We start from the raw sequence: 22,882 nt of genomic DNA on the forward strand, positions 1-22,882 counted from the left end.
TCTCCACATATTTTAAGTATCTTGAGGGGAAATTTTATATTTTTGTTCTGATCATAAAAATGTTTAATTTCCTAATTTTTTTACAAGATTAAAATGATATTTTTATGCAACTATGAAGAAATGCTCTAAACAGTAAACATAGCCAGAAAAAAAAATTCTGAAACTATTGTACCACCAAACATGAGACAAAGTAGCCACTACCAATTTTTTCTTTCCTGCATGCAAATTCAGCTTTCTAAATTGTTACAAAACCCAAAGCATATTCAATAAGATTAACAGAAATGTTTCTGCATTCATATCTCAAGTAATCATATCTATCAAAGAAGTGTTCACGCCTACCATACCCTGGAAGAATGCTTTTTCAAGTGTTAGAAGTCACTGATATTTTAAGAAAAACACCGATAAAATGCCAATTTAGACAGTTTGAGCTCCATTTTTCGTCACAGAGAAGGAAATATGAAACATAATCACAGCTTTTTTGTTCCAGTCCTTTAATATTGAAGTCAAATAATGATAATTTCCATGCCTGACTATGTCATCACAGAATATGACTTTGAGCACTAAGCAACATAACACTTCCAAGCAACAAAAATGCAAATGCCCATGGTAGTAAAATAAAGAAATACAGAAAAGTATCTACAGAAACAGTTTCAGTGCGTGCCTAAGCCATATCTGGTTTATTAAACCAGTCCAGAATGGTCTATACCAATTTCTTTCCTGGAAGCAGTAAGAAAAGACTGGTACCCATTTTTTGTTTCAGTCTGAGTTGAAACTCTTTGTTGTTAATAAGTCCTCATTTTAATCAGACCATTTGACTCAGACTGACATGAAGCCAAACATTAAGAATATTTTTTCCTTCCCTTGCTGGTAATTTCTTTATTAATATTTTTCCATTCTTTATACCTAATTATATAAATTCACTCTGCTGCCATTCTCAAATTTCAAAGCAAGCTTAGGACACTACAAGAAGCATCACTTCATCATCCTCAAAGACTTTGACCTAAAGCAGATTCCTACATTTCTGACTGTATGGAGGGAGACAAATGTAGACTTTAATTCAATGAAACAGCACTTCCAAGCCCAAAGGATGATGGCATTGGATGTTGGCAATGGGTGATGCCAACTCCAGTGGTTAAGGAAATTGGGATTGTGCCCAGACTTGTTTCTTGTGTCTTATTGCAGCCCATGCTGTATCCAGAAATAAACAACATTAGAATAAACAACAGCCACTCTTCTTCCCTCACCTTCTCCCCAGAGGGAGCTGCCAGGGCCCTGACCAGTTCTTGTTCCCACATGTTCTCCTGTTGTCAGCTCCTCACACATCTGCATTTGGAAGTTATCAGAGCTCTCCAGAAACCTCCTGGAACTCCTGATATGTTCCCAGCTGTGCTGTCCCTCCAGGAGGACCTGGGGGGAATGAAGTCCTCCATGAGGACAGGGCCTGCTGAGGCTTCCTCAGGCTCTGCAGCTTCATCTGCTCCTTGCTGATGCAGGTGCCTGCAGCAGAAATGCACAACAGCCCTGTAAGAGATGTTGGTGTGCCCCCAAATCCTGACCTGTGGGTTCCAGCTGGGTCATCAACCCTCCCTTGATGGAGCTCCAGCACTCCAGCTGCTCTGGAGTCATGTCCAATCATCTCACATCATGTTTAAAGCAAGCTCTAAATAGCTGTTCCTCTGCTTCCAAAATTTATGGTGTTACTTTAGACTATTTTAATCTGAGCCATTTAACTGAAAAACAAATCTAGACTGAAACTCTGCATGAAAGAATTCAATTAAATAGATTCACTGTTTCCAATGTGTGTGGAGTGACAGAATTGACGATGATAGAAAATTTAAGGGAAAATACATTTTTATGCCATCTTCAAACCTCAGCAAGTACTATCTTGACAATAAAAAGGATATGGTTTCTTTTAATAGGCCTTTCATCTTTAATTATCATGAATAGCTCTATGTTTTACCTATACTCATCAGTGTTATGTACAATTGGCACATAGAATTCCTCCAATAACTGGAATTTCCCTGACATTTTCATACCAATACTCTGTATGAACAACTTTTTTTTTACACAAGGCAGTAACTGCTTTCTTGGCTGACATGAAATTAGCAGATGTCAAATTAAACTGTCCTTTTGTCCACAGATCCTTCAGAGAAAGATATCAAAAGATAATGAAGTGTTCCATTAGTAATCTGTGTCTGGTTTTTAATTTGCAGTTTCATATTTTTCAGTCAAAAGTCTTGGACAAGCAGGCAAACCTAGCAAACATGATCAAAACTCTCACTTAATTTTTCACTCCTCCTGACAGCTCTTACAAAACTTTTGCATCTCATGAAGAATTTAGGTGGACAAGTGATTTTCTCTCCTGACACAAACTGAGGCTGATTCTCACAGTTTACATTGCTCAGACTCCAACCCAACCCAGACTGTGATTCTACAACACACAAATTAAAGACAAACAGGGTAGACAGAAATTGATCTGTCACCAAGTACTACCCATGTGCAAGGTAAGTAAACACAACTGAATAATAATGTAGAACAAAACATGCTTAAAAGTCTTTTCTTAAATGAAACAGTCTTTGAGTGAAACATCCCAAACCACATTCAAGCCCAATGGGGTTGTGAGTGCCTAAAGCTTTACGATTTTGGACTCAAAGCTTCCAAACACGCAGATCATCGCAGAATCAGAATTTAATTCAACTTTGGGATACAGACTCTTATAGTTTAGGGAAACCTATGAGCAATTAGGAAGAAACCAGAGAGAGGACAGGAAGAAAAAAGCTCATGGGTAAATCTGCTCAAAACAAAACTTGGATTTATTGAATGTATTTTGTGCTATCAGTATAAGTTGTTGACTGAAGAATTAAAAAAGATGTTCCAACAAGTAAGTGGAAAAACAGCAAGTCTTTAAATTCCTTCACAGTTAACATTTAGCCACTAATTATACGAAAACATCACCATCAGCATAATAGCACAAACAAACTACAACACCAATCTAGGGTTTTAATTTTCATTACCACATTAAAGGATGGCTTCAGCTTGCAGTTCAGAATCTACTTTAAGTCTCACTTGTACAACAAAGAATTCAGCACCACAGCAAAAGTCCACTATTAAGGAATTTTTCACAATAGTCAATCTTAACTCCTATTTGTTTCATACCCACTCCTGCTGTTATCTAGTTAAAATAAAATCAATAGCTACTAATCATGTATCAATGCTTAATAACCAGTTCCAAAGCTACTGTCATATGCACTTGGACAGGTAATATGACTTCTCTGTCCTGTGTTTTATTAGAGTGCTATGGAAGAAATAAGCTGAGTCACAGATGGTTAGAAACTGCTTTTAGAGAATTAGAGGAGGAAACTTTCTGGAGAAAACCCTCAGAGTATGTGCTCAAGTCTGTAGATGATAGTAACAGTCACAAATATGCACAGAAAAATTGGACTGGCCAAGGCAATAACGAGCTGAGCTACTCACTACAGGTGTGGCCAACAATAAAAATTATCAGTTGAGGTTAAATCACTTTAGAATGAGTGAGTTCCCAAAACAGTGAGGGAGACAACCTCATCTCTATACATTAAATGAGGACATTGCCCATTTTTGTGAAAATGAACCTTCTAAACAAGAGAAAGGATAAAATAGCAGAAAAATTAACTACTTCCAAGAAACAACTATAACCCAACTGTGTCTAAACCTTCATCTCACTTCTCTGTATTCCCAAAAGAACCTCAGCAGCTTCACACATTTCAGATAAAATCCCTGCTGGCAGTCATCAGCCAGATAGACCAAATGAAAGGTGACTTAAAAAAAAATTTAAAAAAAGGAAAACTACCACATACACTGACATTTCCAGAGAAAAACAAGAGGAAACAATCACTCAGATAACTGTAAAGAAAACACAGTTTGTCTATTGACAGTTTATCTAGTTCCTCAGGAGGCAGATCAATGAAAAAAAAACACTTGCTTTTATATAAAAAAACTTCAACCAATGCTAAACATACCCAAGGAATGTAAGGAGTCTCTGGGTAAACTGGTTGGGAGTTCAGATGGGGGGTCAGGAACGATTTATTCAGAGCCATGTTTAAAACCACAGGTGCAGCTAATTCTCCATCTAATAACATATTCATGAAGGCTCTCTCTTCTTATCTAATTAGCCCCATCCCCTGATTATACCTCCATGAGGTAGAAAGGAAGGTAAATCAGTGCAGCAAAATGCAGCTTTTCTGCTTCAAGACAGAGCTGTGATATCTGTGTCAGAGCCAGATTGCTCCCAGGGTAGAAGTTCCACTAGTAGAAAACTAACTGGGAGAAAAAAAAATTAAAAAAAAAAAATCACAGTCTGAGGTTATATTTATGTTTTCATTTCCTTTTTCATCTCAAAATAGGATTCAATAACCATGTGTTTAATGGAACTGCCGGGGAGGAGTGGGCCAAACATCTGCTCCACTTTGGCATTTCAGTTTTGTCTAGAGTTTGAGGAGGGCTTTCCTGTCATTTGGATGAGGTGCCTGTAGAAAAAGCTGTTTGTGAAAGTCTGTAGGCTCATGTATTTCCTGCCTCTAAAATGTAAAACCTTGAAAATATAGCAGAACTGCCAACCAGGAAAAGCCAAATAGGGAAGCAGTCCAAAGAAATTTTCAAGAACACCAAAGAAAACCGGGAAAAAAAGAGGAATTCAACATTGAAGCAGCTTCTAAAGCCATGAATTGAAAAGTTTTTTTCAGTTTTGCGTCACATGGAGGATCAGCTATCACAGCAGATAGCTTCTTGCAAAAGGCAGAACTTTCTCTGTTCAACATTAATAAGGTTTTACAGATATCCAAGTCTAGGAACTGAAGGTATCTGCAGTGAGCAACCTTGCAGTTCCCTATGTGTAACTTCTTTACATTCCGGCAGATTTTATAAGAAAAAATCTTGTTTAATTTCATCTTCTCCTTCCTTTTCTTTTTTTTTTTTTTAATATTTTCAATGCATGTGGAATCTGGATGTGTTCTGGCAGGACTGAGGCCCATTTTGAAGGTTGGCATAGGGCTCATAACGCACCAACCAACCTGCTCACCCTATTACAATACTGGAGAGTTACCTTAAGCACTTTTTTTTTAAATGATTCTGATTTAATTGTCCCTCGTTTATATTCATCGCTGAATTTCACTGCATCTGAAGCTATTTTGAAAACACAGCATTCTCCCAAAGGGCCCAATCCAACTCCCATTCAAATAAACAGCCTTCAATGGAGCCTATTTGTTGCCAGCCAACAAGATTGAATTCTGCTGCCGAGCGGTCCCCGGAGCGTTTGTCACAGCTCTTCACAAATATTGCTCCAGCAAGAGCAGGCCCTCAGTGCTCCAGTCCACATGCACTGCAGACAACTCAAACCTATCTTTTATCTTCTTGAAACGTTTGGTCAGGTTTAAAACTCCAGCAGCACAAAGAATCGAATCTATCAAGAATATAAAGAGCAAAAGGAGTAAAAGAATATTTAACAGTTATAAAAAAGTAAAGGGAAAGCAAAATGATGATAAAGTAATTTCATATTATAGAATCAACTACCATTTACTCCAACCCTAAAATGAAGCTGCACAGGAAAATGTGTTCAGATTACAATGACAGCATATAACCAAATTTCACAGCTACAGTTTTGAAATAATAAGAAATATTGCAACAAAGTGTAGAAACATCACTCCAACAGTAAGTCATAAGGGCTATGAGGAAAGAATCTAAATCTCACACAGGGTTACCAAAACAACAAAGTTGGAGACTGGTATTTCTTGACTGCATTCACACCATATGGAAGACCCTCATCTGTGAAAGAAACACTGTGATGGGCTTTGAGGACAGGTTTTGGTGGCTTGTGCTAAATAAAGTAACAGTGTAACTTCTCATCTGAGCAACAGAATGAGTGACAGAAATAAGAAAAACTTTCAATGGAAGGGATCTCACTCTCAAATCCTTTATCCTATTTTCTAGCACAGAAATCCAGACTCTGGCTGATCAACTCATTTGTAGCTTAAAGTCTGAGACAGTGGAAGATTAGGGGACTGTTTAGATGGGAATTCTATTATGCAACACTGCCGAATTGAAGACCTTTATAAAGGAAAGTGGTTTGCTTTGAAGTTAAGAACTTGATTTGCTGTTATACGGTATTGATGTGGTTCTTGAAAATAGCCTACTTGGAAAACAGATCTTGGGAGATGCTCTCAGTATCTGGCAGAGTGCAGAAACAGAATAAAAAAATGTGATTTACAATACAAGCTCAACAGCTCTAGTTCAAAAATAATGCACAAAAAGAAGGTTTGTTTTTTTTTTAAAGTTGGCCACCTTGATATCTTAAGAATACTCTTGAGTATCTGAGCTGATAGCCAGTTATTTCAGTGGGGCAATTTACAGATTGCCTCCATGCTTTGAGAGATAACAGAACAGACCAGGAGCTCCTAATTTCCACCTATATCTCACTGCACCACCTGGTAAAGACAGGGCTTGAAACGCAACCAAAGCACCTCAACCAGAACATCTCCTAAGTTCACACCAAATGACACTTTTCAGACAATGCTCCATACTCCCACCTTTCCAAACCCTACAAGAACAGGGATGTTACATCTAAATTCCTTACTGCAGGATCAGACTCACCTAACTTGATGGCAGGAAGACATCTTCAACCCTAAAATGATTATTCCCCAAACATTGTTGTGACTGACAGCATTGCCCATCCACAGTAATGAGATTAAATCTGTATATATATAGAAAAATGTATGTTTATAGATATCTTTGTTTTAGTGTGTGTATATCCACACATAAACAGTCTCCCTGAAAGAAAGGAGGTGAAATGGACGGAATGGACGAATGCTAAATCAACAAATCAACTGCACTGAGTTCTGCACCCAGCATTCAAATAGGAAAGCTGGGCATAAAAGATTTCAGATTTACAGCCTCCTTCAGGTTAAAAGATAAACCACACAGCTGCAGTTGTGCAACACAGGTTAAGCACCAACATCACCCTTTACCCCAGAGCCCTGCACCTGCAGCCAGGAGCGTTCCCAGCAGCGGCACCTGTGCACAGAGCCGGACACAAACACGCTTTGCTTGTTCCAGGGGCTTTTGCTTCGTGGAAAACATTTATGCTCAGAAGTGTGGAGCAAAGTAAGGTTCTCATGCAGGTGCTCATGATGGAAAGGTAAAATAACAGAGTTGGTTGCCAAAGGCACGAGGGCTGTCCAGAATGTGCCTATCTCATTTTACCTCGGCGAGGCTGCTGTCGAGGTGAATAATGAACTCCTGCTACACCTCAAGAGAGCCCCTGAGCCCTTGCAGGACGCTCATCTACTCTTTCCCACCGCTCTGCTGAGGCTCAGGACCACCGGGAAGCCTGGGCTAGGATGGATTTCCCAGGAGAGCACAACCAGGCATGTTCACCCCGGCGTGACCTCAGCCAGCCGCACTGAGCCAACCCACCGCGATGCTGCCACCGAAACGCGTTCAGACAGACGCTACCGCTTCGTGCACAGCGTCACCCAGCTCTGCTGCTGAAATAATTCAGAGTTCTGGCAGGTGTGGGGGGAGCGGGGCGCTCCCGGCCAGCTTTGGTCTGCCCAGCCCTGAGCCAGCGCCGCCGCCACAGCTTCGCCCCGACCCCGCAGGCGCCGGGGCTGCGGGTCGGGCGCATCCTCCAGCCCGAGCATCGCAGCCAGCGGGAGCACAAAGATTCCCCCCGCGGGGCTCAGGCGGGCACGGCGAGCGGGGACGGCGGGGCGCGGGGCCGAGCTCGCTCACTCACCGGGAATCGGGCCCGCAGGCGGGCGGATCGCAGGGCCAGGTCCCGCAGCGCGGCCCCCGCCTGCCCGGCCAAGGGCGCCGCCATCTTCGCCGCTGTCCCCGCCCTGCCCCGCGCCCCGGGCGGAAGCCCCGGCGGAGGCGGAGAGGGGCCGGGCGGGGCCGCGGCACCGCCGTGAGGGGCTGGGGGAGGCCGGGACAGTGGGGTCCGCACCTTGGGGCAGGGTATAGGCCCTTCTGAAGGAGGGTGCGCTATCTCTGACCAGGAAACACCGAGGGAGTTGTGCCTGTTCAGCCTCGAGAAGAGACCACCGAGAGGGGACTCCGTTAGTGTGTGTAACTCTCTAAAGGTTTCTAGAAGATGGACCGGGCTCTGCTCGCAGCGACAGGACAGAGAGACAATGGACAGGGACTGATGCCCAGGAAGTTCTGCCTGAACATGAAGAACTTCCTCGCTGTGCACTGAGCACTGACCGACCGGATTGCAGAGGGAGGGTGTGGGGATGCTCCAGAGCTGTCTGGACACGATGCTGGGCCCTCTGCTCTGGGATGAGCAGGGAGGCTGGACCAGAGGAGCCACTGCGGTCCCTTCCAGCCCTGCCCATGAAATTGTGTTTGAGATGAGTGTGCCCAGCATGGCCGGGTTAGGGACTGGGGCCCAGGGCGGTGACCAGAGCAGGAAGGGCTCTGTGGAGGAGGCAGCGCCTCGGAATGGGCAGGCAGCCATGAGTGGAGTGCCTGGGGAGTGTGAGGTGCCAGCCTTGCACTGCTGGAGGCTGTTCCGACTTCTTTTTTCATGACTAAAAGGTCTTTTGGTTTTTGTTAGGAAATATCAAATTAACCCAATCTAATAAACCCTAATAAGGCCTCACGGGATCCAGCTGACTCTTCATAGCCACTTTAATCTGAACTCCATAAAACTCTTCTTAATCTACAGGTGAAATATGTCACTGTCAGGTTGAATATTAGGAGGAATTTTTTCACAGAAAGGGTTGCCAGGTGTTACAATCCAGCTGCCCAGGGTAGTGGTGGAGTCACCATCCATGGAGGTTTTTAACAAAGGACTGGATGTGGCACTTGGTGCTGTGCTCTATTTGTCAAGGTGATGATTGGTCACAGGTTAGACTTGAATATCTAAGTGGTTTATTCCAACCTAAACAATTCTGTGAAACCTGTGAGTTAATGCCAAACCTGAGACACCAAACTCAGGCCCTCTTGGGGGATGGAGCAGAAGAGCAAAGCCCATAAAGCTTTATGTCCATAATGTGGACTTAAAATCTGACATGAGTTCACAGTCGGAGCAGAGGTTTCATGAAAGTGAGTCCCAGCAGCCAGATTTTGAAGATTGTTCCATCCATCAGGAATGACTTGGGGGCTGGTGTGGACACAGGTGTACCATGTCTACAGTCTGAAGCAAACTCAACAGTCTGATGGCCTGGTCTTTGCAGATACAGTTGCTATGTCACTCAGTTGAGTATTTCCTTGTCTGTTTCTGTTTAGTGCACATTTGAGATAATCCACCTATGAGTAATAGAGAGTTAACCAAATAGCTCACACAAATCGTCCATTTACAATCATGGTTTGAAAACAAAAAGCTAAAACTGAGCAGTGGCTGAGATACCCTTGCAATTTTACAACAGTTCATATTAAATTCACCTATATTGAAGCATGCAGAGTTAGCATTATATGGAGGCATTATTTATGCTGAACATTATTTATTCAGTGGTTTATGATGAAATAGCTGGATAAACACTTAAATCCTCATCTTCCAGTCCAGGATGTGAGTGGGAACAAAGGAAAATGCTCCTGTTGGGGCTTAGAACTTACACTCCCAAACATGTTTTTTTAAAAAATCAGGACTGAACAACTCCTTTATTGGAATTTAATCAGCAAATAAATTATACGTCTAATAGAGAAAAAAATTGCAATTTCATAAAAACTGAGGTGCTAGAAAAGTCTGAAATTGAACACTTTTGTCTTTGTCATGACAATTTAGGTAATGTAATGTGTTTCAATAAAGAATCTGGAGATGCTATTTTTGATAGCATTGAGCAGTAATGTATGGTGCCAGTATTAACCCAGGTATTACTGTGTGCTTGTTCTTTCATAATATTATGTACTGACTTAGGTATTATGATGGAGGAACTATAATTTCATTTTTAGTTTCATGGCTGTGGTTCAGTAAGCACAGCGTTCCCTATTCATACAGACTATTATGGCTGTCTGCATTAGGTTTATATATATAGCAGGTATATAAGCTTTCAGATAATGTCTGTGAATTGCATGCAAGGCTATCATTTAATGCTGTGAGGAGCATTTTCACTGCTTAATGTAAATAATGCAGAACCTGCTTTACTATATTTTTTATTGTTTAGATTTAGTGGAAAACCACTGCACAGTGTGGAGTAGTCACCAAGACATATTCCTTTTTGTATCTCTGTTGCAGAACATACCTGACCTTTAAAGTATGAGGAGAAAAGATAGATTCATTGTCTTCACATCCAGTTTCCTTCTGTGTATGTTTCAGCCAAAGCAAATTTAGATGAAACAGGTCTCTGAAGCAATTAGAGCAAGCAAGAGCCAGAATTTTTGGATCATGGAGTACAAGATGTGTTGGTGTGTGAGAGGAGGGACAAATGATGAATTATTGTTGGGGAAAACACTTCCAATGCAAGAATTTGGGAGCAGCTGAGGAGTAGTCTCAACACACCATCCTCACAAATAAGGAGGGGGGTGAAGTGCAAATTATAAAAGGATAGAGGGAGAGGCTGGTTTCAAAGGTCTTTCCTTCTAGACTTGCAGACATTTCTCCCTGTATCTCTCATGGATATGCAGCATTTGAGTGTGCTTCTGTTCTGTCTTCCCCAAGATACACAAAAGGCTGGATTCTAACTAAGTTTTTTGTAGTGGTCTATTTAATGCAAAACAACCAGTAATGATTTTGCAATTAAGTTTAAAAAAGAACATTGTGTAAGGTTTATACCTCTTTAGAAGTTATCCTTAAGGCTAAATGGTTGATAGTGTTCAAGTGAAAACATTTAAAGACAAAAGAAATCACCTTATCACAGGTAAAGCACAATTCTAAGTGTTTTTGCAATGACATTGCATATTCATTTTCTTATCTGTGCAGATTACCTCCCAAGCCATGGGGTTTTTTTTTGTTTTTTTTTTTTTTAATAATGTGTTCCTCTACAGAACTTGAGCTTCACATTCACATGGATTTCATAGGGAATAAGTTTATAATAAATAAGTTTATTTGACAGATGCCCCACGCACAGCATCCTCAAGAATAACAAGTGAGGGTAATAAAGCTGCAGCAAACTCCCTAAAATAGTCCCACTGTAGGTAGTTGAGGGACAGGAAACAAGATTATAGGGAGAGTCTGACAGTGCCACTGCAGAGCATGAGTCCTGATGCTCAAGCACCTCTCAGATTATGGTGCTCTCCCAGTCATTGACTATTTCTCATTCCCTTTCTCTGTTCAAATATTAAACCAAAAAGAAAAATAGGTGATAAATGGTAAATATACCAATGGGTGGAGGAAGGGTAACAAAGGATTAAAATAACAATGTTTGGGTCTGAAAAGAAGGATGAAAATAAGGAATGAAAAATAGTGTATTAGAATGATAAATTGTCTCCTAGGTCACTGAGTTCAGTGATTGCACACAGCCACAAATTCCCCATTCATTAGAACATTATTGAAATGTACTGGAAGGTATCCTGGAAGGAAGCAGGACAGGGTGGTTTTGGCTAGGTAGGATTAAACATCCTGGTTTCTCTTTCTGCAGTGACATGGGAGCTCTGTGTGCTGCTGTATCACCAGGCTGTGTATGTAAATATCAGTCTGCCCTTTTCATTTTCAGACTGCACCTCTGCTGTACATAGTGGAACTTGTGTGTGGCTCAGAATGAAGGAACCAGGTGAAGCCTTAGAACAGTATCTTCTGCTCAATGCTGGGGGAAGCCAGGGTGCTGCATTTTAACACTGTGTGATAACTGTGACTAGAAAAGTGAAAATAAGTGTCTAAAACAGGGAAATAATAACATGGAAAAAAAAAAAAGTAGTGGAATAAGCAAATTAAAAATATTTATAACAAGAGAGGCAACATTAGGCATAGCAATAGTAACAATTATGCTCCACCTTTTTTGATATCTAACCACCTGACTGTGTAAAAACAGAAATTTCAGGATTTATAACATAAATAATAGGCTGAAAACAATAGAAGAGATGCATCAGTTTACAGGAGAGCTACTGCTACCTCTTGCCAGTGGCCTGCTGTATAATGAGGCAGACAGGGGAGTTCAGGTTTCTCAGCAGAGATAGACTGTAGGTCTATAACACTCAGTTCCAACAATGCTGAGGACCCTGATATTGAGGGTAGAAAGACAATTTTATTGAACTTCTGTCAGAGACGATGCAGGACTGTGAATACAAAAAGTGTAAAGATCTGAGCTGTGGGATACATGAAAACAACCTCTCAGAGTCTGGACCTCTTTGATAAGATGTCACTGTATCCTTACAAAAACTTTGAATTCTCTACAAAATACCGTGAATCTAAATTCAGGAAAGAAATGTCTAACAGACATTTTTTTAAATGTCTAAAAAAAAGAAAGCTAAATTTACTTGGGGGAAGGAGTGGAAGTTAGAGTAGCAGCAAAACAGTGATGCAATGAAAAGACAGCCTCTGTTGTATCTGCTGAGCAACTCAGTTTATTATGTAGAAAAACATTCCAAAAAAGAATTAGATTTATTAAATATGAAGCAAGATCTTGACTAGATCAATAATCTTCTGTGCAGTGTATTTAAAAACATATTTAGCAGCAAGGCATTATATTTAGAAACATTCCTATCAGCAAGCTCTCTGGACTGTACAGGAAAGTTCCCAGATGAAGAGTTTGCTGAGGCAATCAAATGTGGAACCTCCACATCCACCATGGTGGCTGATAGGAATCTGTGAATCCCACATGAGCCATGCAGTAAAGCTCTTTAACTCTTCTCCAGCAGGGCTGCAATTCCCATATGGAAGAATAAAGGCAAGATGGCACTGCCATAAGAGAAATTGCTTGGATGCTGATAGAAAAAGCTTTGGTTTATGGTGTTCTGTGTGTCCTGCACATTTATCTGCAAACAAGTGAGCATTTTCCAGGAATGAAACCTGGTTACAGCTTGAGACTGTTGAAGCCTGTAACTAAAAAAACATTGTTTGCCCCTACCACAGGGAGGCTGGACAAATCAGGAAAGCTATAGGTGTTCCCATCACAGCTAATCCATGTTTTAATTCACAGGTTGCAAAATACCTTGTTGCACCAACCTGTTACAGGGTTTGAAATTGTCTATTGTAATTAATTTCCAAACCAGTAAGGTGAAAGGGCTGCTAATATGTGAGGGGTAATTTTTTCCTGATGAATTTTATGGATTGCAGTGGCAGGGAAATTGATTTTTCTGCCAAATGAAGTATTGATCTAAAAGAAGCTTACTATGCTACCTAGTTTGGGGTCATAGGGTACTATTTCTGTGGATTTTGTAGATTGCTTGCTGTGTTTTCCTATTTCAATAAAACCTTTTGTCATGGAGGCAGGTTTCACTTTCATTACAATTGGTTGGACACCTGCAAGTGGTTCAGTGATCATGGAAGTTTATAAAAGCCATAACCTTTCTGAGGAGCCTAACAAAGAAATGCAGCACTGTGTGGAAAAGCTTGTAACAAAACCTGAATGCACCAGAGGAAACTGAACTGCCTAAACATAAAGCAGGGTGACAACAGTTACTATGGCATTTGGTGCATATGCTCACTACTTTGTTGTCTAGACAGCATCTTTGGACATTTACAAGTGTGTAAAATAAAGGAGAATTTTTTTTACCTTAGCTGGTGGCAAGAGCAGTTACAGCTGATGGAGCCAGGCTGTCCCCAGTCACAACTGCAGGCAGACTTCATCTCCACTGCTTTGAAAAGACCTCAGTGCCTCTATATAAAAATGCCAACGTTTGTAAATTTTTTTCTGGTTTTCTTATGTTGAATGGTGTCATCTCTCAAACCAGCTGTGAGAAGAAGGAGAATACCTACAAATGCAATCACACAGATGAGACTGTGCTGATTTTTTTTGTAATCTGTTAGATTACAAAATCTAACAAATGTTGTATAGAATAAATCTACCCTTTAGAATAAAACTACCAGCAAATAGCAAATAGCAATCTTCCTGCACAAGGGACTGGCAAGGGGTACTTCCAGTCTCTCTTTTGCTAGTTAATGTATCAGTTACCAGCTAATGTATCAATTCTTTAAAAATGTAGTCAAAATGTAAGTTCATGGAATAATAAAAACAGACAGTGACTCTTTCTGAGATCCCTACAAATTTCATGCAGGGAACCTTTAGTAACCTGAAGAAAACATTAAATATAATTGACTAACAGCTGATCATACCCGTGGTGAATGTAATTTCCTGACCATATAGACTAAATACTTTAACAGAATTCCAACTACATTTGTAAGCATCACCTCCCCCACACAGAGGTTTGTAAATCAGCTGCATTAGTATTTTCTTTTGAATGGTGTTTGCAAATTTTATGGAAATTCAAAGAGAAAATGGGCAAAAAGCAAAGTCTGTATCCTCAGGGGACAGTATCTATATGAACAGATGAGTAGGGAGGGTAAAGCCTCATGCTTGCCTTCTATATTGATGCATTTTATCCAGTAAAAGAAGCCCATATCATTTATTGGCTTCATTTCTGTAAAGCTTTCTTTACCCTGTAAGCAGAATAACTCCAAATTGTTTTGCTTATGAAGATTGTTACAACATACAGCTAACTATCTTCATAAACTCTTGGAAATGGACATAGATTATCTCACCTTCAAGTCTTATGTGTGTGTACACATATAAACTACATTTTTTTTCATCATTTGGGAAATCATAATATAAAGCTTTCTTCTATTAGTAGAGCTAGGAGGAATCAAAAATCACTTCCCCATGGCCTATTCCTTTAATAGCCTCTTCAGAAGTACATAGGAATTACCATAGTTTTAATTAATATGCATTTGTTATAAAGATCAAAATGGGAATGCTTTAGCCATCAGCTTGGCTGTAGCAGAGCCTAAAAAAAATTCTTTGCATTCTGCCTCACAAAGAAATTGGAATAAAATTTCTCTGAGCAACAAGTTCCAGTATCCATCTGATTTAGTAAAGTAGCATTTGCAAGCTTAGCTGTTAAATATAGCACTGTCAGGTACAGCTTCTGCTTTGTGTATTGTTTGTCCTTAATAAATGTGTTTTGATGATTTTGTTTCTCTAGGAACACTGGGAATGTTTTAGTGCATACAAGCAAATTTGCAATCAAAATTCTACCCCAAGAAGCATTTTTAAGCTACCAATCTGTGCTTCAGAAAACGTGGATTTTTTTCTTTAGCAAACGAGTGAAGACCAGTTCATTAACAACAAGTGCCATAGGAGGTATGTGATTTCTTTGGAGAGTCATTTAGGATCAAAATCCTGTGTACTGTGATAAAAATTCAGGGAAACAACAGAAAATATCATGGACAGCTCATTTAATGGCTGTGATGATTTTATGTTTGAGGTAACATGCATCTTTAGTGTAGTATCCTGAGCAAATCACTATTTATTCACTTTGGATTTGGCTTCCGTAGACTTTTAATGTATGTAATGAGTGTTGAGCTCTATACTGGAATGAATCCTTTTGTTACTGAAGGCTACATGTGGCTTACTTGATGGAATTCAGAGTAGGATTCATAACAAATAACAGAGTTTGAAGGGATAAATGCTGAGAGTAACCTTCCTTATCTCTGCTGGTGTCTGGGAGCACAGTTATTACAGTATCTATGGCCCATGGTTCAGTTCTCTTCCAAGGAGAGAACTTCACTACTAATCATCCTGCAGACAGTAATGTGAGTGCATAATGTAAGAATGCTCAAGTCTTGTTTATAACTGAAAGAATTTAAAAGAATTTTAATATTGCCAATGAATACTCCCCCAAATTCCAATGAAATTTATATCTATGTGAGAGTTTGTGCATGTTTCATTCAATAATTGCATCTAATATTGCCAGCAAGGAAAGAAAAACAGTAATGTATGCCTGGTATGACACATGCCATGTTTCAACTGAGAGCACAACTGTTGCCACCCTATAAAACAGAAAATTATTGCAATTAATTCATTACTTCAGAACAACAAATAACTGAGGAATTTGCAAAATACATCAGTCTTCTGTGAAGAAGAGAAGACTTTATTAGGCAGTAATTGTTATGAATTAATCACTTAGCTTTAATGCTAAGTATGATCTTGTGATACAACATAAAAATATGAGTGCCAGTCAATAAGCAGACAATGAATAGTATGGGGAACAGATTCATCTCTTCTCCAGAGTTCCTGGAGAATAGCAATGACTTTTTATTTTAACCTCTCATTGGAAGGAGCAGTGCAGTTCATGCTGTCTTGCATCAGAAGCACAGGCTTCAGCAGTGGCACTGTGCCTAATGCAAACTTGTCACCACTGTATCCTGCAGAAGTGTCTCATTCTTTTGAGGCCAGTGGAAATGATCAGTCAAATATTTCTTGCATCATTTCAAGCACAGAAGATACATGTACATATATATGTGTGTGTCAGTACATGTGTGTGTGTATATATATGTGTGTGTGTGCATATATATATATATTTATTTGGTGAGACCTTTACTGATAGAAGATTTATATTAAAATATATGCTAAATATTATTTAAGATCTTTCTTCTGCTGGTTTCTGTGACATTATGAATTTTGCAATACTTTCCTTCCTAATTCCTCAGGCTTCCTCCAGTTTATTCAAAATGGTGAGGAAGTTTCAGTATACCCAGTATTCCAGGGATTTCTAACCAGCATGAACAGATTAATTGCATATAGCACAGATCAAATTGCATGGAATTGTTTATGTAGCCCAGTCATGCCCTGTTGCATCTGTGCTGTCAGACTGAACAGGTCTGTCTTAATAACCTGAGAGAGGTTGAGAGAGTGAAAATCAGCTCCATAAAATTCCCCCCAAATGAGAAAACCAGTCCTGAATGAACGGTGAGTACAGACCATCAGAAATCATTTTTCTTGATGAGCAGATGGAGAAATGTGTTTTTGAGGGTAGGCTGTTAAGTGTTTGAAAGGTAACTATCAGAGGTCATTTCAGCCTCAGCTGAGTATCTCTTAGGCTTTAGCTAATACTAAATAGCAAGGTCATAAGGCTTATATGTACAGCTGTGGTCTGCAGAGTGAGAGGTGTTTTTAAAAAGCTGAAGAAAAGTGACAAAGTCAAAGACCACAAAAAGGACCTTTGAGGACATTGTGCTTATCTGGGAACTGAAAGCCAGGGACTGTTTATGTTGTGTGACATTTTGCTCTCTTGTCTATGTAGAACCAAACCAGAGGTCCTGTTTGTCATGCAATTTCTCCCTGTTTTGTAAAGAATGCTGGGTTTGTATGTCTAAAAACTCCATCATTCTCCATGAAAATAAGATGGTCTGCAACTTAGAAAAAAAAAAATACACAAAGGAGGCAGCAGGAGAACACAGAAATTGTCCTCCTAGTCAAAAGGCATCAGCAGCATGTCCTTATCTTCATGATATACTTCATAGCCATGGAACCAAGATGAAGCAAAAACTCACAGAGAGATTTGATATTCAATTATTTTGTCTCATTTCTTTCCTTATCTGCCAAAGTGTACAGCAGTCACATATGACAACTGTCCTTTACAGACAGGGCTGCCATCCTGACTTCATCCAGCTCATCCATCATTTCATGGCCACAGTGTTTCAAAGCACTGTGGCTGCAGTGCTGCTGAGACTTCTGCTGCTGCAATGACCCCCAAACAACCATCCAGTCTTAGGGCAGTTCCTCTCAATTGTTGAAGTAAGCTGAAATTTTCATCAGGGAGCTTTTGCTTCTCATTTATAAAGAAAAACATCGGCTATTATGGTAATAATACAGAAAGCCTCATTAATTACAGCACACAATAAAGAATAAAGCGAGTGTAAAGAAGCCAAGCAGATGGTTCATTATAATCAGACTTTTTAAACAGTAACCTTCACAGTAGGGAATGCTGTAGGTAAGAGTGCAACTTAACTTTCATTAGAACATTTTTATTTCTATGTTTAGGATATAAGTGTATTTCCAGATATGGTTTTTGCTGAAAGTTGAATTATTCTGGAAAGTCTGAGAAAAACAAAAAGCAATACAATTTCTTTCTAATTACAGAGATTATAGAGTGTGAAGTGGGGGAAAAGTGGAAATGCTGTAAAGTTTTTACTGGTTTCTGTCATTCCTTCTGCAGTTTTGAAACATACTGCAGTTTTGAAACATAAAGAAAAAAAATTTAAAAACTTTTTAGGAAGAGACAAAAATAGGGGCAACTGTAGCTCTCTATTTTGGGAGTGTGGAGTTGGGGAAGAGGAGGCTTAGAGAGCATTGCATAAAACTAGGAGCCTTTGAGGTACCATTTTGCCTAAAGGGAGGGAAGAGGAGGGTGAGAAAATACTGCTATAGGTTAGTGGCAGTTTTAAGAGACAAACCTAGCAAAGATTCCTCCTCCCATATCCAGCACTCCTGTGTGCCCAGGAAATGAAAATGTAACCTGTCAGTTGCCCTTGCAAGTATTCAGAAAATAGCTGTAATAGAAACTTGTAAAATATTTTGTCAGAGAAATGATACCCAGACATTTGTGCATACCATAAAACAAGCAAAACTAAACCTGTGAGGTGTAAGACTTCAATTCCCATACAATAATTTATTAGGAGGATTCATTTTACTGAATGAAATGAATGCTAAGAAAAAGCCTCTCTCTGCCTCAGCACAGCAGTAAAGAACATTGTTCACCTCTGCTGGGTAACTGAAGTGTCCAGCCCCAGGAACAACAGCTGCTCAGAAAGCACTTTGTGTCCACACCTGCAGCCTCTGTGGGCTGTCCAAACTCAGCCTGCATGCAAATCCCATCTGCCTTTGCTGATGCTGCAGTGGGAGCAACCTCAAGCCTTTTTTTTCCCCCAGTATCCTGTGACTTCAGCAGGATAACAGAGAGGGTAGCAGAAGGACTAACTGTGCTGAGAGCTGAGGAGGTTCTATGAGAGATGGAAATTTTGGCTATTGGAACAGTTTGATGAAATAGCCTGAAAGCTCCAGAGCCACGTTTGAGAGCTTTTGCTCTAAGGTTTATTGCAAACTTGGGCTTTTTGCTTGGAGACAGTGAGTTTAAAATAGTTGCTGTTCAATCTCCTAATATTATTCAACCAGTTAGGTTTTATTAGATTGTTCTTGAAATAATGTGTTATAATGTGTAACTCTTCACAGAAAATTCTCCTGGTCCTTTCAGCTATGAGCTTTCCATGGGTGGTACATGTCTTACCCTTTGTTGTCAATGAAAATCTAAGATTCATGGCAATATTAGGTTTTATTAGATTGTTCTTGAAATAATGTGTTATAATGTGCAACTGTTCACAGAAAATTCCCCTGGTCCTTTCAGCTATGAGCTTTCCATGGGTGGTACATGTATTACCCTTTGTTGTCAATGAAAATCTAAGATTCATGGCAATATACTGACATTCCATTTCTTTTTTTTTCTTCTTGATGTTTTAGAAATTAAGTCCAGTATATTTTTAGTCAGGACATTGAATGACAATAAAGCAACAATCAAATAGTCTATATGAAAAAAAAAAAAAGAAAGAACATATTAAGAAAATACATCTATATTCAAAGAACTTCAATTCTTAACTGTACAATCAGGTGGAATTGGAGAAATTACTTCTGTTCAACTTTCTGGGTTGGCATGTTTTCAAAATGGGCAGTAGGAAGCTTCCTTATGCTTTGTCCCACTGCAGTTCTCCTATATAAATATAGGTGTATGGTAGCATGTACAGAAAAGATTCAGAGCATTGTTGGGTTTGTGGTGATTCTTCCTAGGTCTGGAGTGATTCACTGGCCTGCCCATCCATACATCATACCTTGTTTTACAGGTCAGAATGTGAAAGGCAGCTCCTGGGATGCTGCACAATTCTCCTTTGGGTACCTGACCACTGACCTTGCCCTGCCCTCATGGCAGTCATGGGCAGCTCATGGGGGTTTTTGATCCATCAGTGGTTGTGTTTATCTGCTCCTTGAATGTGGCAATAGAAAGAGACAAATCTCTATTTTCCCTTGAAGAAAATCTGCTCTTGTTAATGAGGCTTTCAGTCATCCATCTGAAAGGATATTTAGCTCATGTGTTCACAAAATGCTTGTTTGCAACTGTGGCAGCTCTGGAACTGAGGAAAGGAGCACTTTGCTGCCACCTCTCAGTGAGCTGAGAGGGAGCTGTATGTACAAACTTTGGGGCCTGTTTGTTTGCCTGCTTTCTTTCTGAGGAGCATTTCTATCGATTTCCTAAGGAATCAACTAAAACTTGAAGAATCCGAGAAATTAAATATCGTTATATTTGTTTTATGCTGGAGAAAATCAGGATGCTATTTAAATATTACCTGTTTTGGAGTTACCACAACTGAACCTCAGTCTTGCATGGGGTAGTAAATGGAACTGAATGAATATGAATATGTAAATACATCTATTTCTAACTGATCTGGTGTATTGAGTGTGCTAAAAAATGAAGTGCAGGCATCAGCATGACAGAAGAGGATGATAACAATAATAGGGGATTGGCACTGACAAAGGCTGTAAATGGGGGAGACAGTAAACTACTTCCTTTATGAAATGAGGCAGCCCTTCCTGAGAGTGTTTGTCAATTTGCCTATTCCCTTTCTTTAAATGATGAAAGGGGTGCAGCTGATGGATAAACAACAAACTCATTTGTTCATCAAATGTTCAAACTGAGCTACAGGATGTGGTATCTGAGTCTGGTCCTTTTAGTTAGCACCAATATTTGGAGGAATAGTTCAATGCTTGTGTGATTACAGGAAGTTTTCTTAGCACAGTACTCATGAACAGCCTCATTAAAATCAAAGACTGTGACTCTGTGGCTGTGCAAACACCCAGAAGAGGAGAAGCGCTGGAGTTGCTGTGGCACCTCCAGGGATTGCACCACTGCTATTGATTTTACATGAAGGCTCTGGGATGGCGCAGTGATGGACGGCAGAGTAAAACCCTGGGAGAGATGGATAGACATGATGAAGTGTTTATTGGCCAGCAGTCAGTGCCTTTTCCTATCCTCTTAGGTCCCAATCCACAGATGATATGCTGTTACCACTTTTAGCTCCAGGGCTGGTCGTTAAACTCAAGCACAAGGAGCTGATATATTTAGGACCAGAGGTCTCCAGTTCATTGCTTGTTTATCACCACGCTGCAGTCTGGCATCATTACAATACTGAGGCCTAAATAAACAGAGTTCTGAATATTTAATTTGCAAAACCTCTTTATTCAAATGTCTTAAATCTCTAAAGTTTTCAGCTCTTTTGTTTGTTCCTTGGAGAATTTACAATTTCCCTTGAGATTGTGGTCTGTTGTTATTCTTTCCAAAGGAAATATAGAAATCATATTTTAACCTGAAAGGGTTTTATCCTCCCTTCATGTTCTCCTTAATGTTTTTTTAGTTGAATAGTGTGAACTTTCCTAGACACATTTCTGGGATTTATGCATTAATATCAGGCTCCAGGTGGAGAGGCTTTTTATCAGATAAGCAAACCTGGGAGAAAGTCCTGAATGTTAACACTGAGGATGGAGATGGTATGGCACTTTTTCTTTGAGCAAATCTGATTGCATTTCAATGACAGAGAAGATAGAATACTTTTATTTTATTCACTCATTCTATTACTCCCACAATAAGCTATATAAGCTCAGTAAAAAGTTTCTGAGATGTGGAAAAATTTGATAGCAGATGTACTAAGGAGCCATGGACATATTTTTTAGTTTGCTCCTGCCTGATATTAAGGTGGCCAAGGTTCTTAAGAGTGCTTTCAGATCCTGCAGATCAATATTCTGCTGGGTTCTGATTTTACTTGAATTGATGGTACTGCTATCAATGCCTTGCAATATAGCAAGAAGTCTCTCTGGAAGGAAGCATGTGGGTATCATTCAGAGAATATTCAACTTCTTTTTCAGCCCCTGACATCAGCATCGCTGGTGCTTGTCTCATTATGTCTGATTTTATGATACAGCATCAAGATCTTAATTTCACTGAGGTTTTTTTATTCTCTGGGGGAGAGAATAGTAGAGAGTTTAATGTTAGAAGCAACAGGCCACATCTACCCTGGGTAAATAGCCATAGATGATACTTGTGTAAGCCACAAAAATATAAAGAAAACTGCACCCCATTCACCTTTGTTGCACTCTTTTAGTTAAACATAGGCTTACAACTGATATAGAGCATATATCTTATTTGATTGGACTAATTTGATAACTCCTGGTGAACACGAAATTAATGCAGTGTTTAATTGGTATTTTCTGCTTGGGAGAGGGCTGTGAACTTCCATCATTTCATTCCTCATAGTTGTTATTCTAGGCCAGTGTTCTCGCACTTCTGGAATCAATGAATTTGGGAGGAAAGTTATATCTTAGAGATGTTACCCCAGTGTCCCTCTTCAAGTGAAGCCATATGAGGTTGTCTCAGACCAACACTCTGTCACTCCTACTAATATTCTCTAAAACCTGCTTCCCCCAATTCTGTGCCCAAAATGCATTTTAGGCACTAAAACAGGATAGAAATGGTCAATTGCCAATGCCTCAGAAATGTTAGGTAAGCCAGTGACTGAATATTCATAACAACCTTCTTTTCCTTCTTTTGCACTATGTATCTTTTTGCAATAAAAATTGTGTTATTCATTTGCTGACATTCCCTAGTGACATTTCAGTGGTTCTGGGAATAAAAGCCTTTAAGAATCTTGGTGTGCTTTTCTGTCACCTGAAAATACAGAACTACAAAGTCTTTGCCCAGACAGCCTGGCTTGTTGTCTATTGTCAGTTGCTTCCATTTATCTAACAAATGCTGCCAGTTCCTTAGGTTTATCACAGATTCTGCTTCACTTTCCTTTCACCTTATGATGTGACAGCTCCATCACAGAGCTGTTTAATAGATGGCTCAGCTTCATTTCTCACTCCCTTGTCCACACAATGTGGGGAGAATGCTTCTGATCCATTTTGCTTGCCAGGGACTCTGGAGCAAAGACATT

General features: G+C 39.8%; 1 protein-coding gene across 1 annotated transcript in view; it reads right to left on the reverse strand.

The window, feature by feature from the left end:
* Nucleotides 1–7,873, reverse strand: part of SUCLG2 (succinate-CoA ligase GDP-forming subunit beta) — a 107,180-nt gene extending 99,307 nt beyond the window's left edge. The window contains exon 1 of the mRNA XM_036391243.2: nucleotides 7,769–7,873. Coding sequence (XP_036247136.1) covers nucleotides 7,769–7,852 — 84 coding nt within the window. The 5' untranslated portion in view covers nucleotides 7,853–7,873. The remainder of the gene's footprint in view (nucleotides 1–7,768) is intronic.
* Nucleotides 7,874–22,882: the final 15,009 nt, after the last annotated feature.

This window comes from Molothrus ater, chromosome 11 (genome assembly GCF_012460135.2).
Source record: "Molothrus ater isolate BHLD 08-10-18 breed brown headed cowbird chromosome 11, BPBGC_Mater_1.1, whole genome shotgun sequence".
Lineage (NCBI taxonomy): Eukaryota > Metazoa > Chordata > Aves > Passeriformes > Icteridae > Molothrus > Molothrus ater.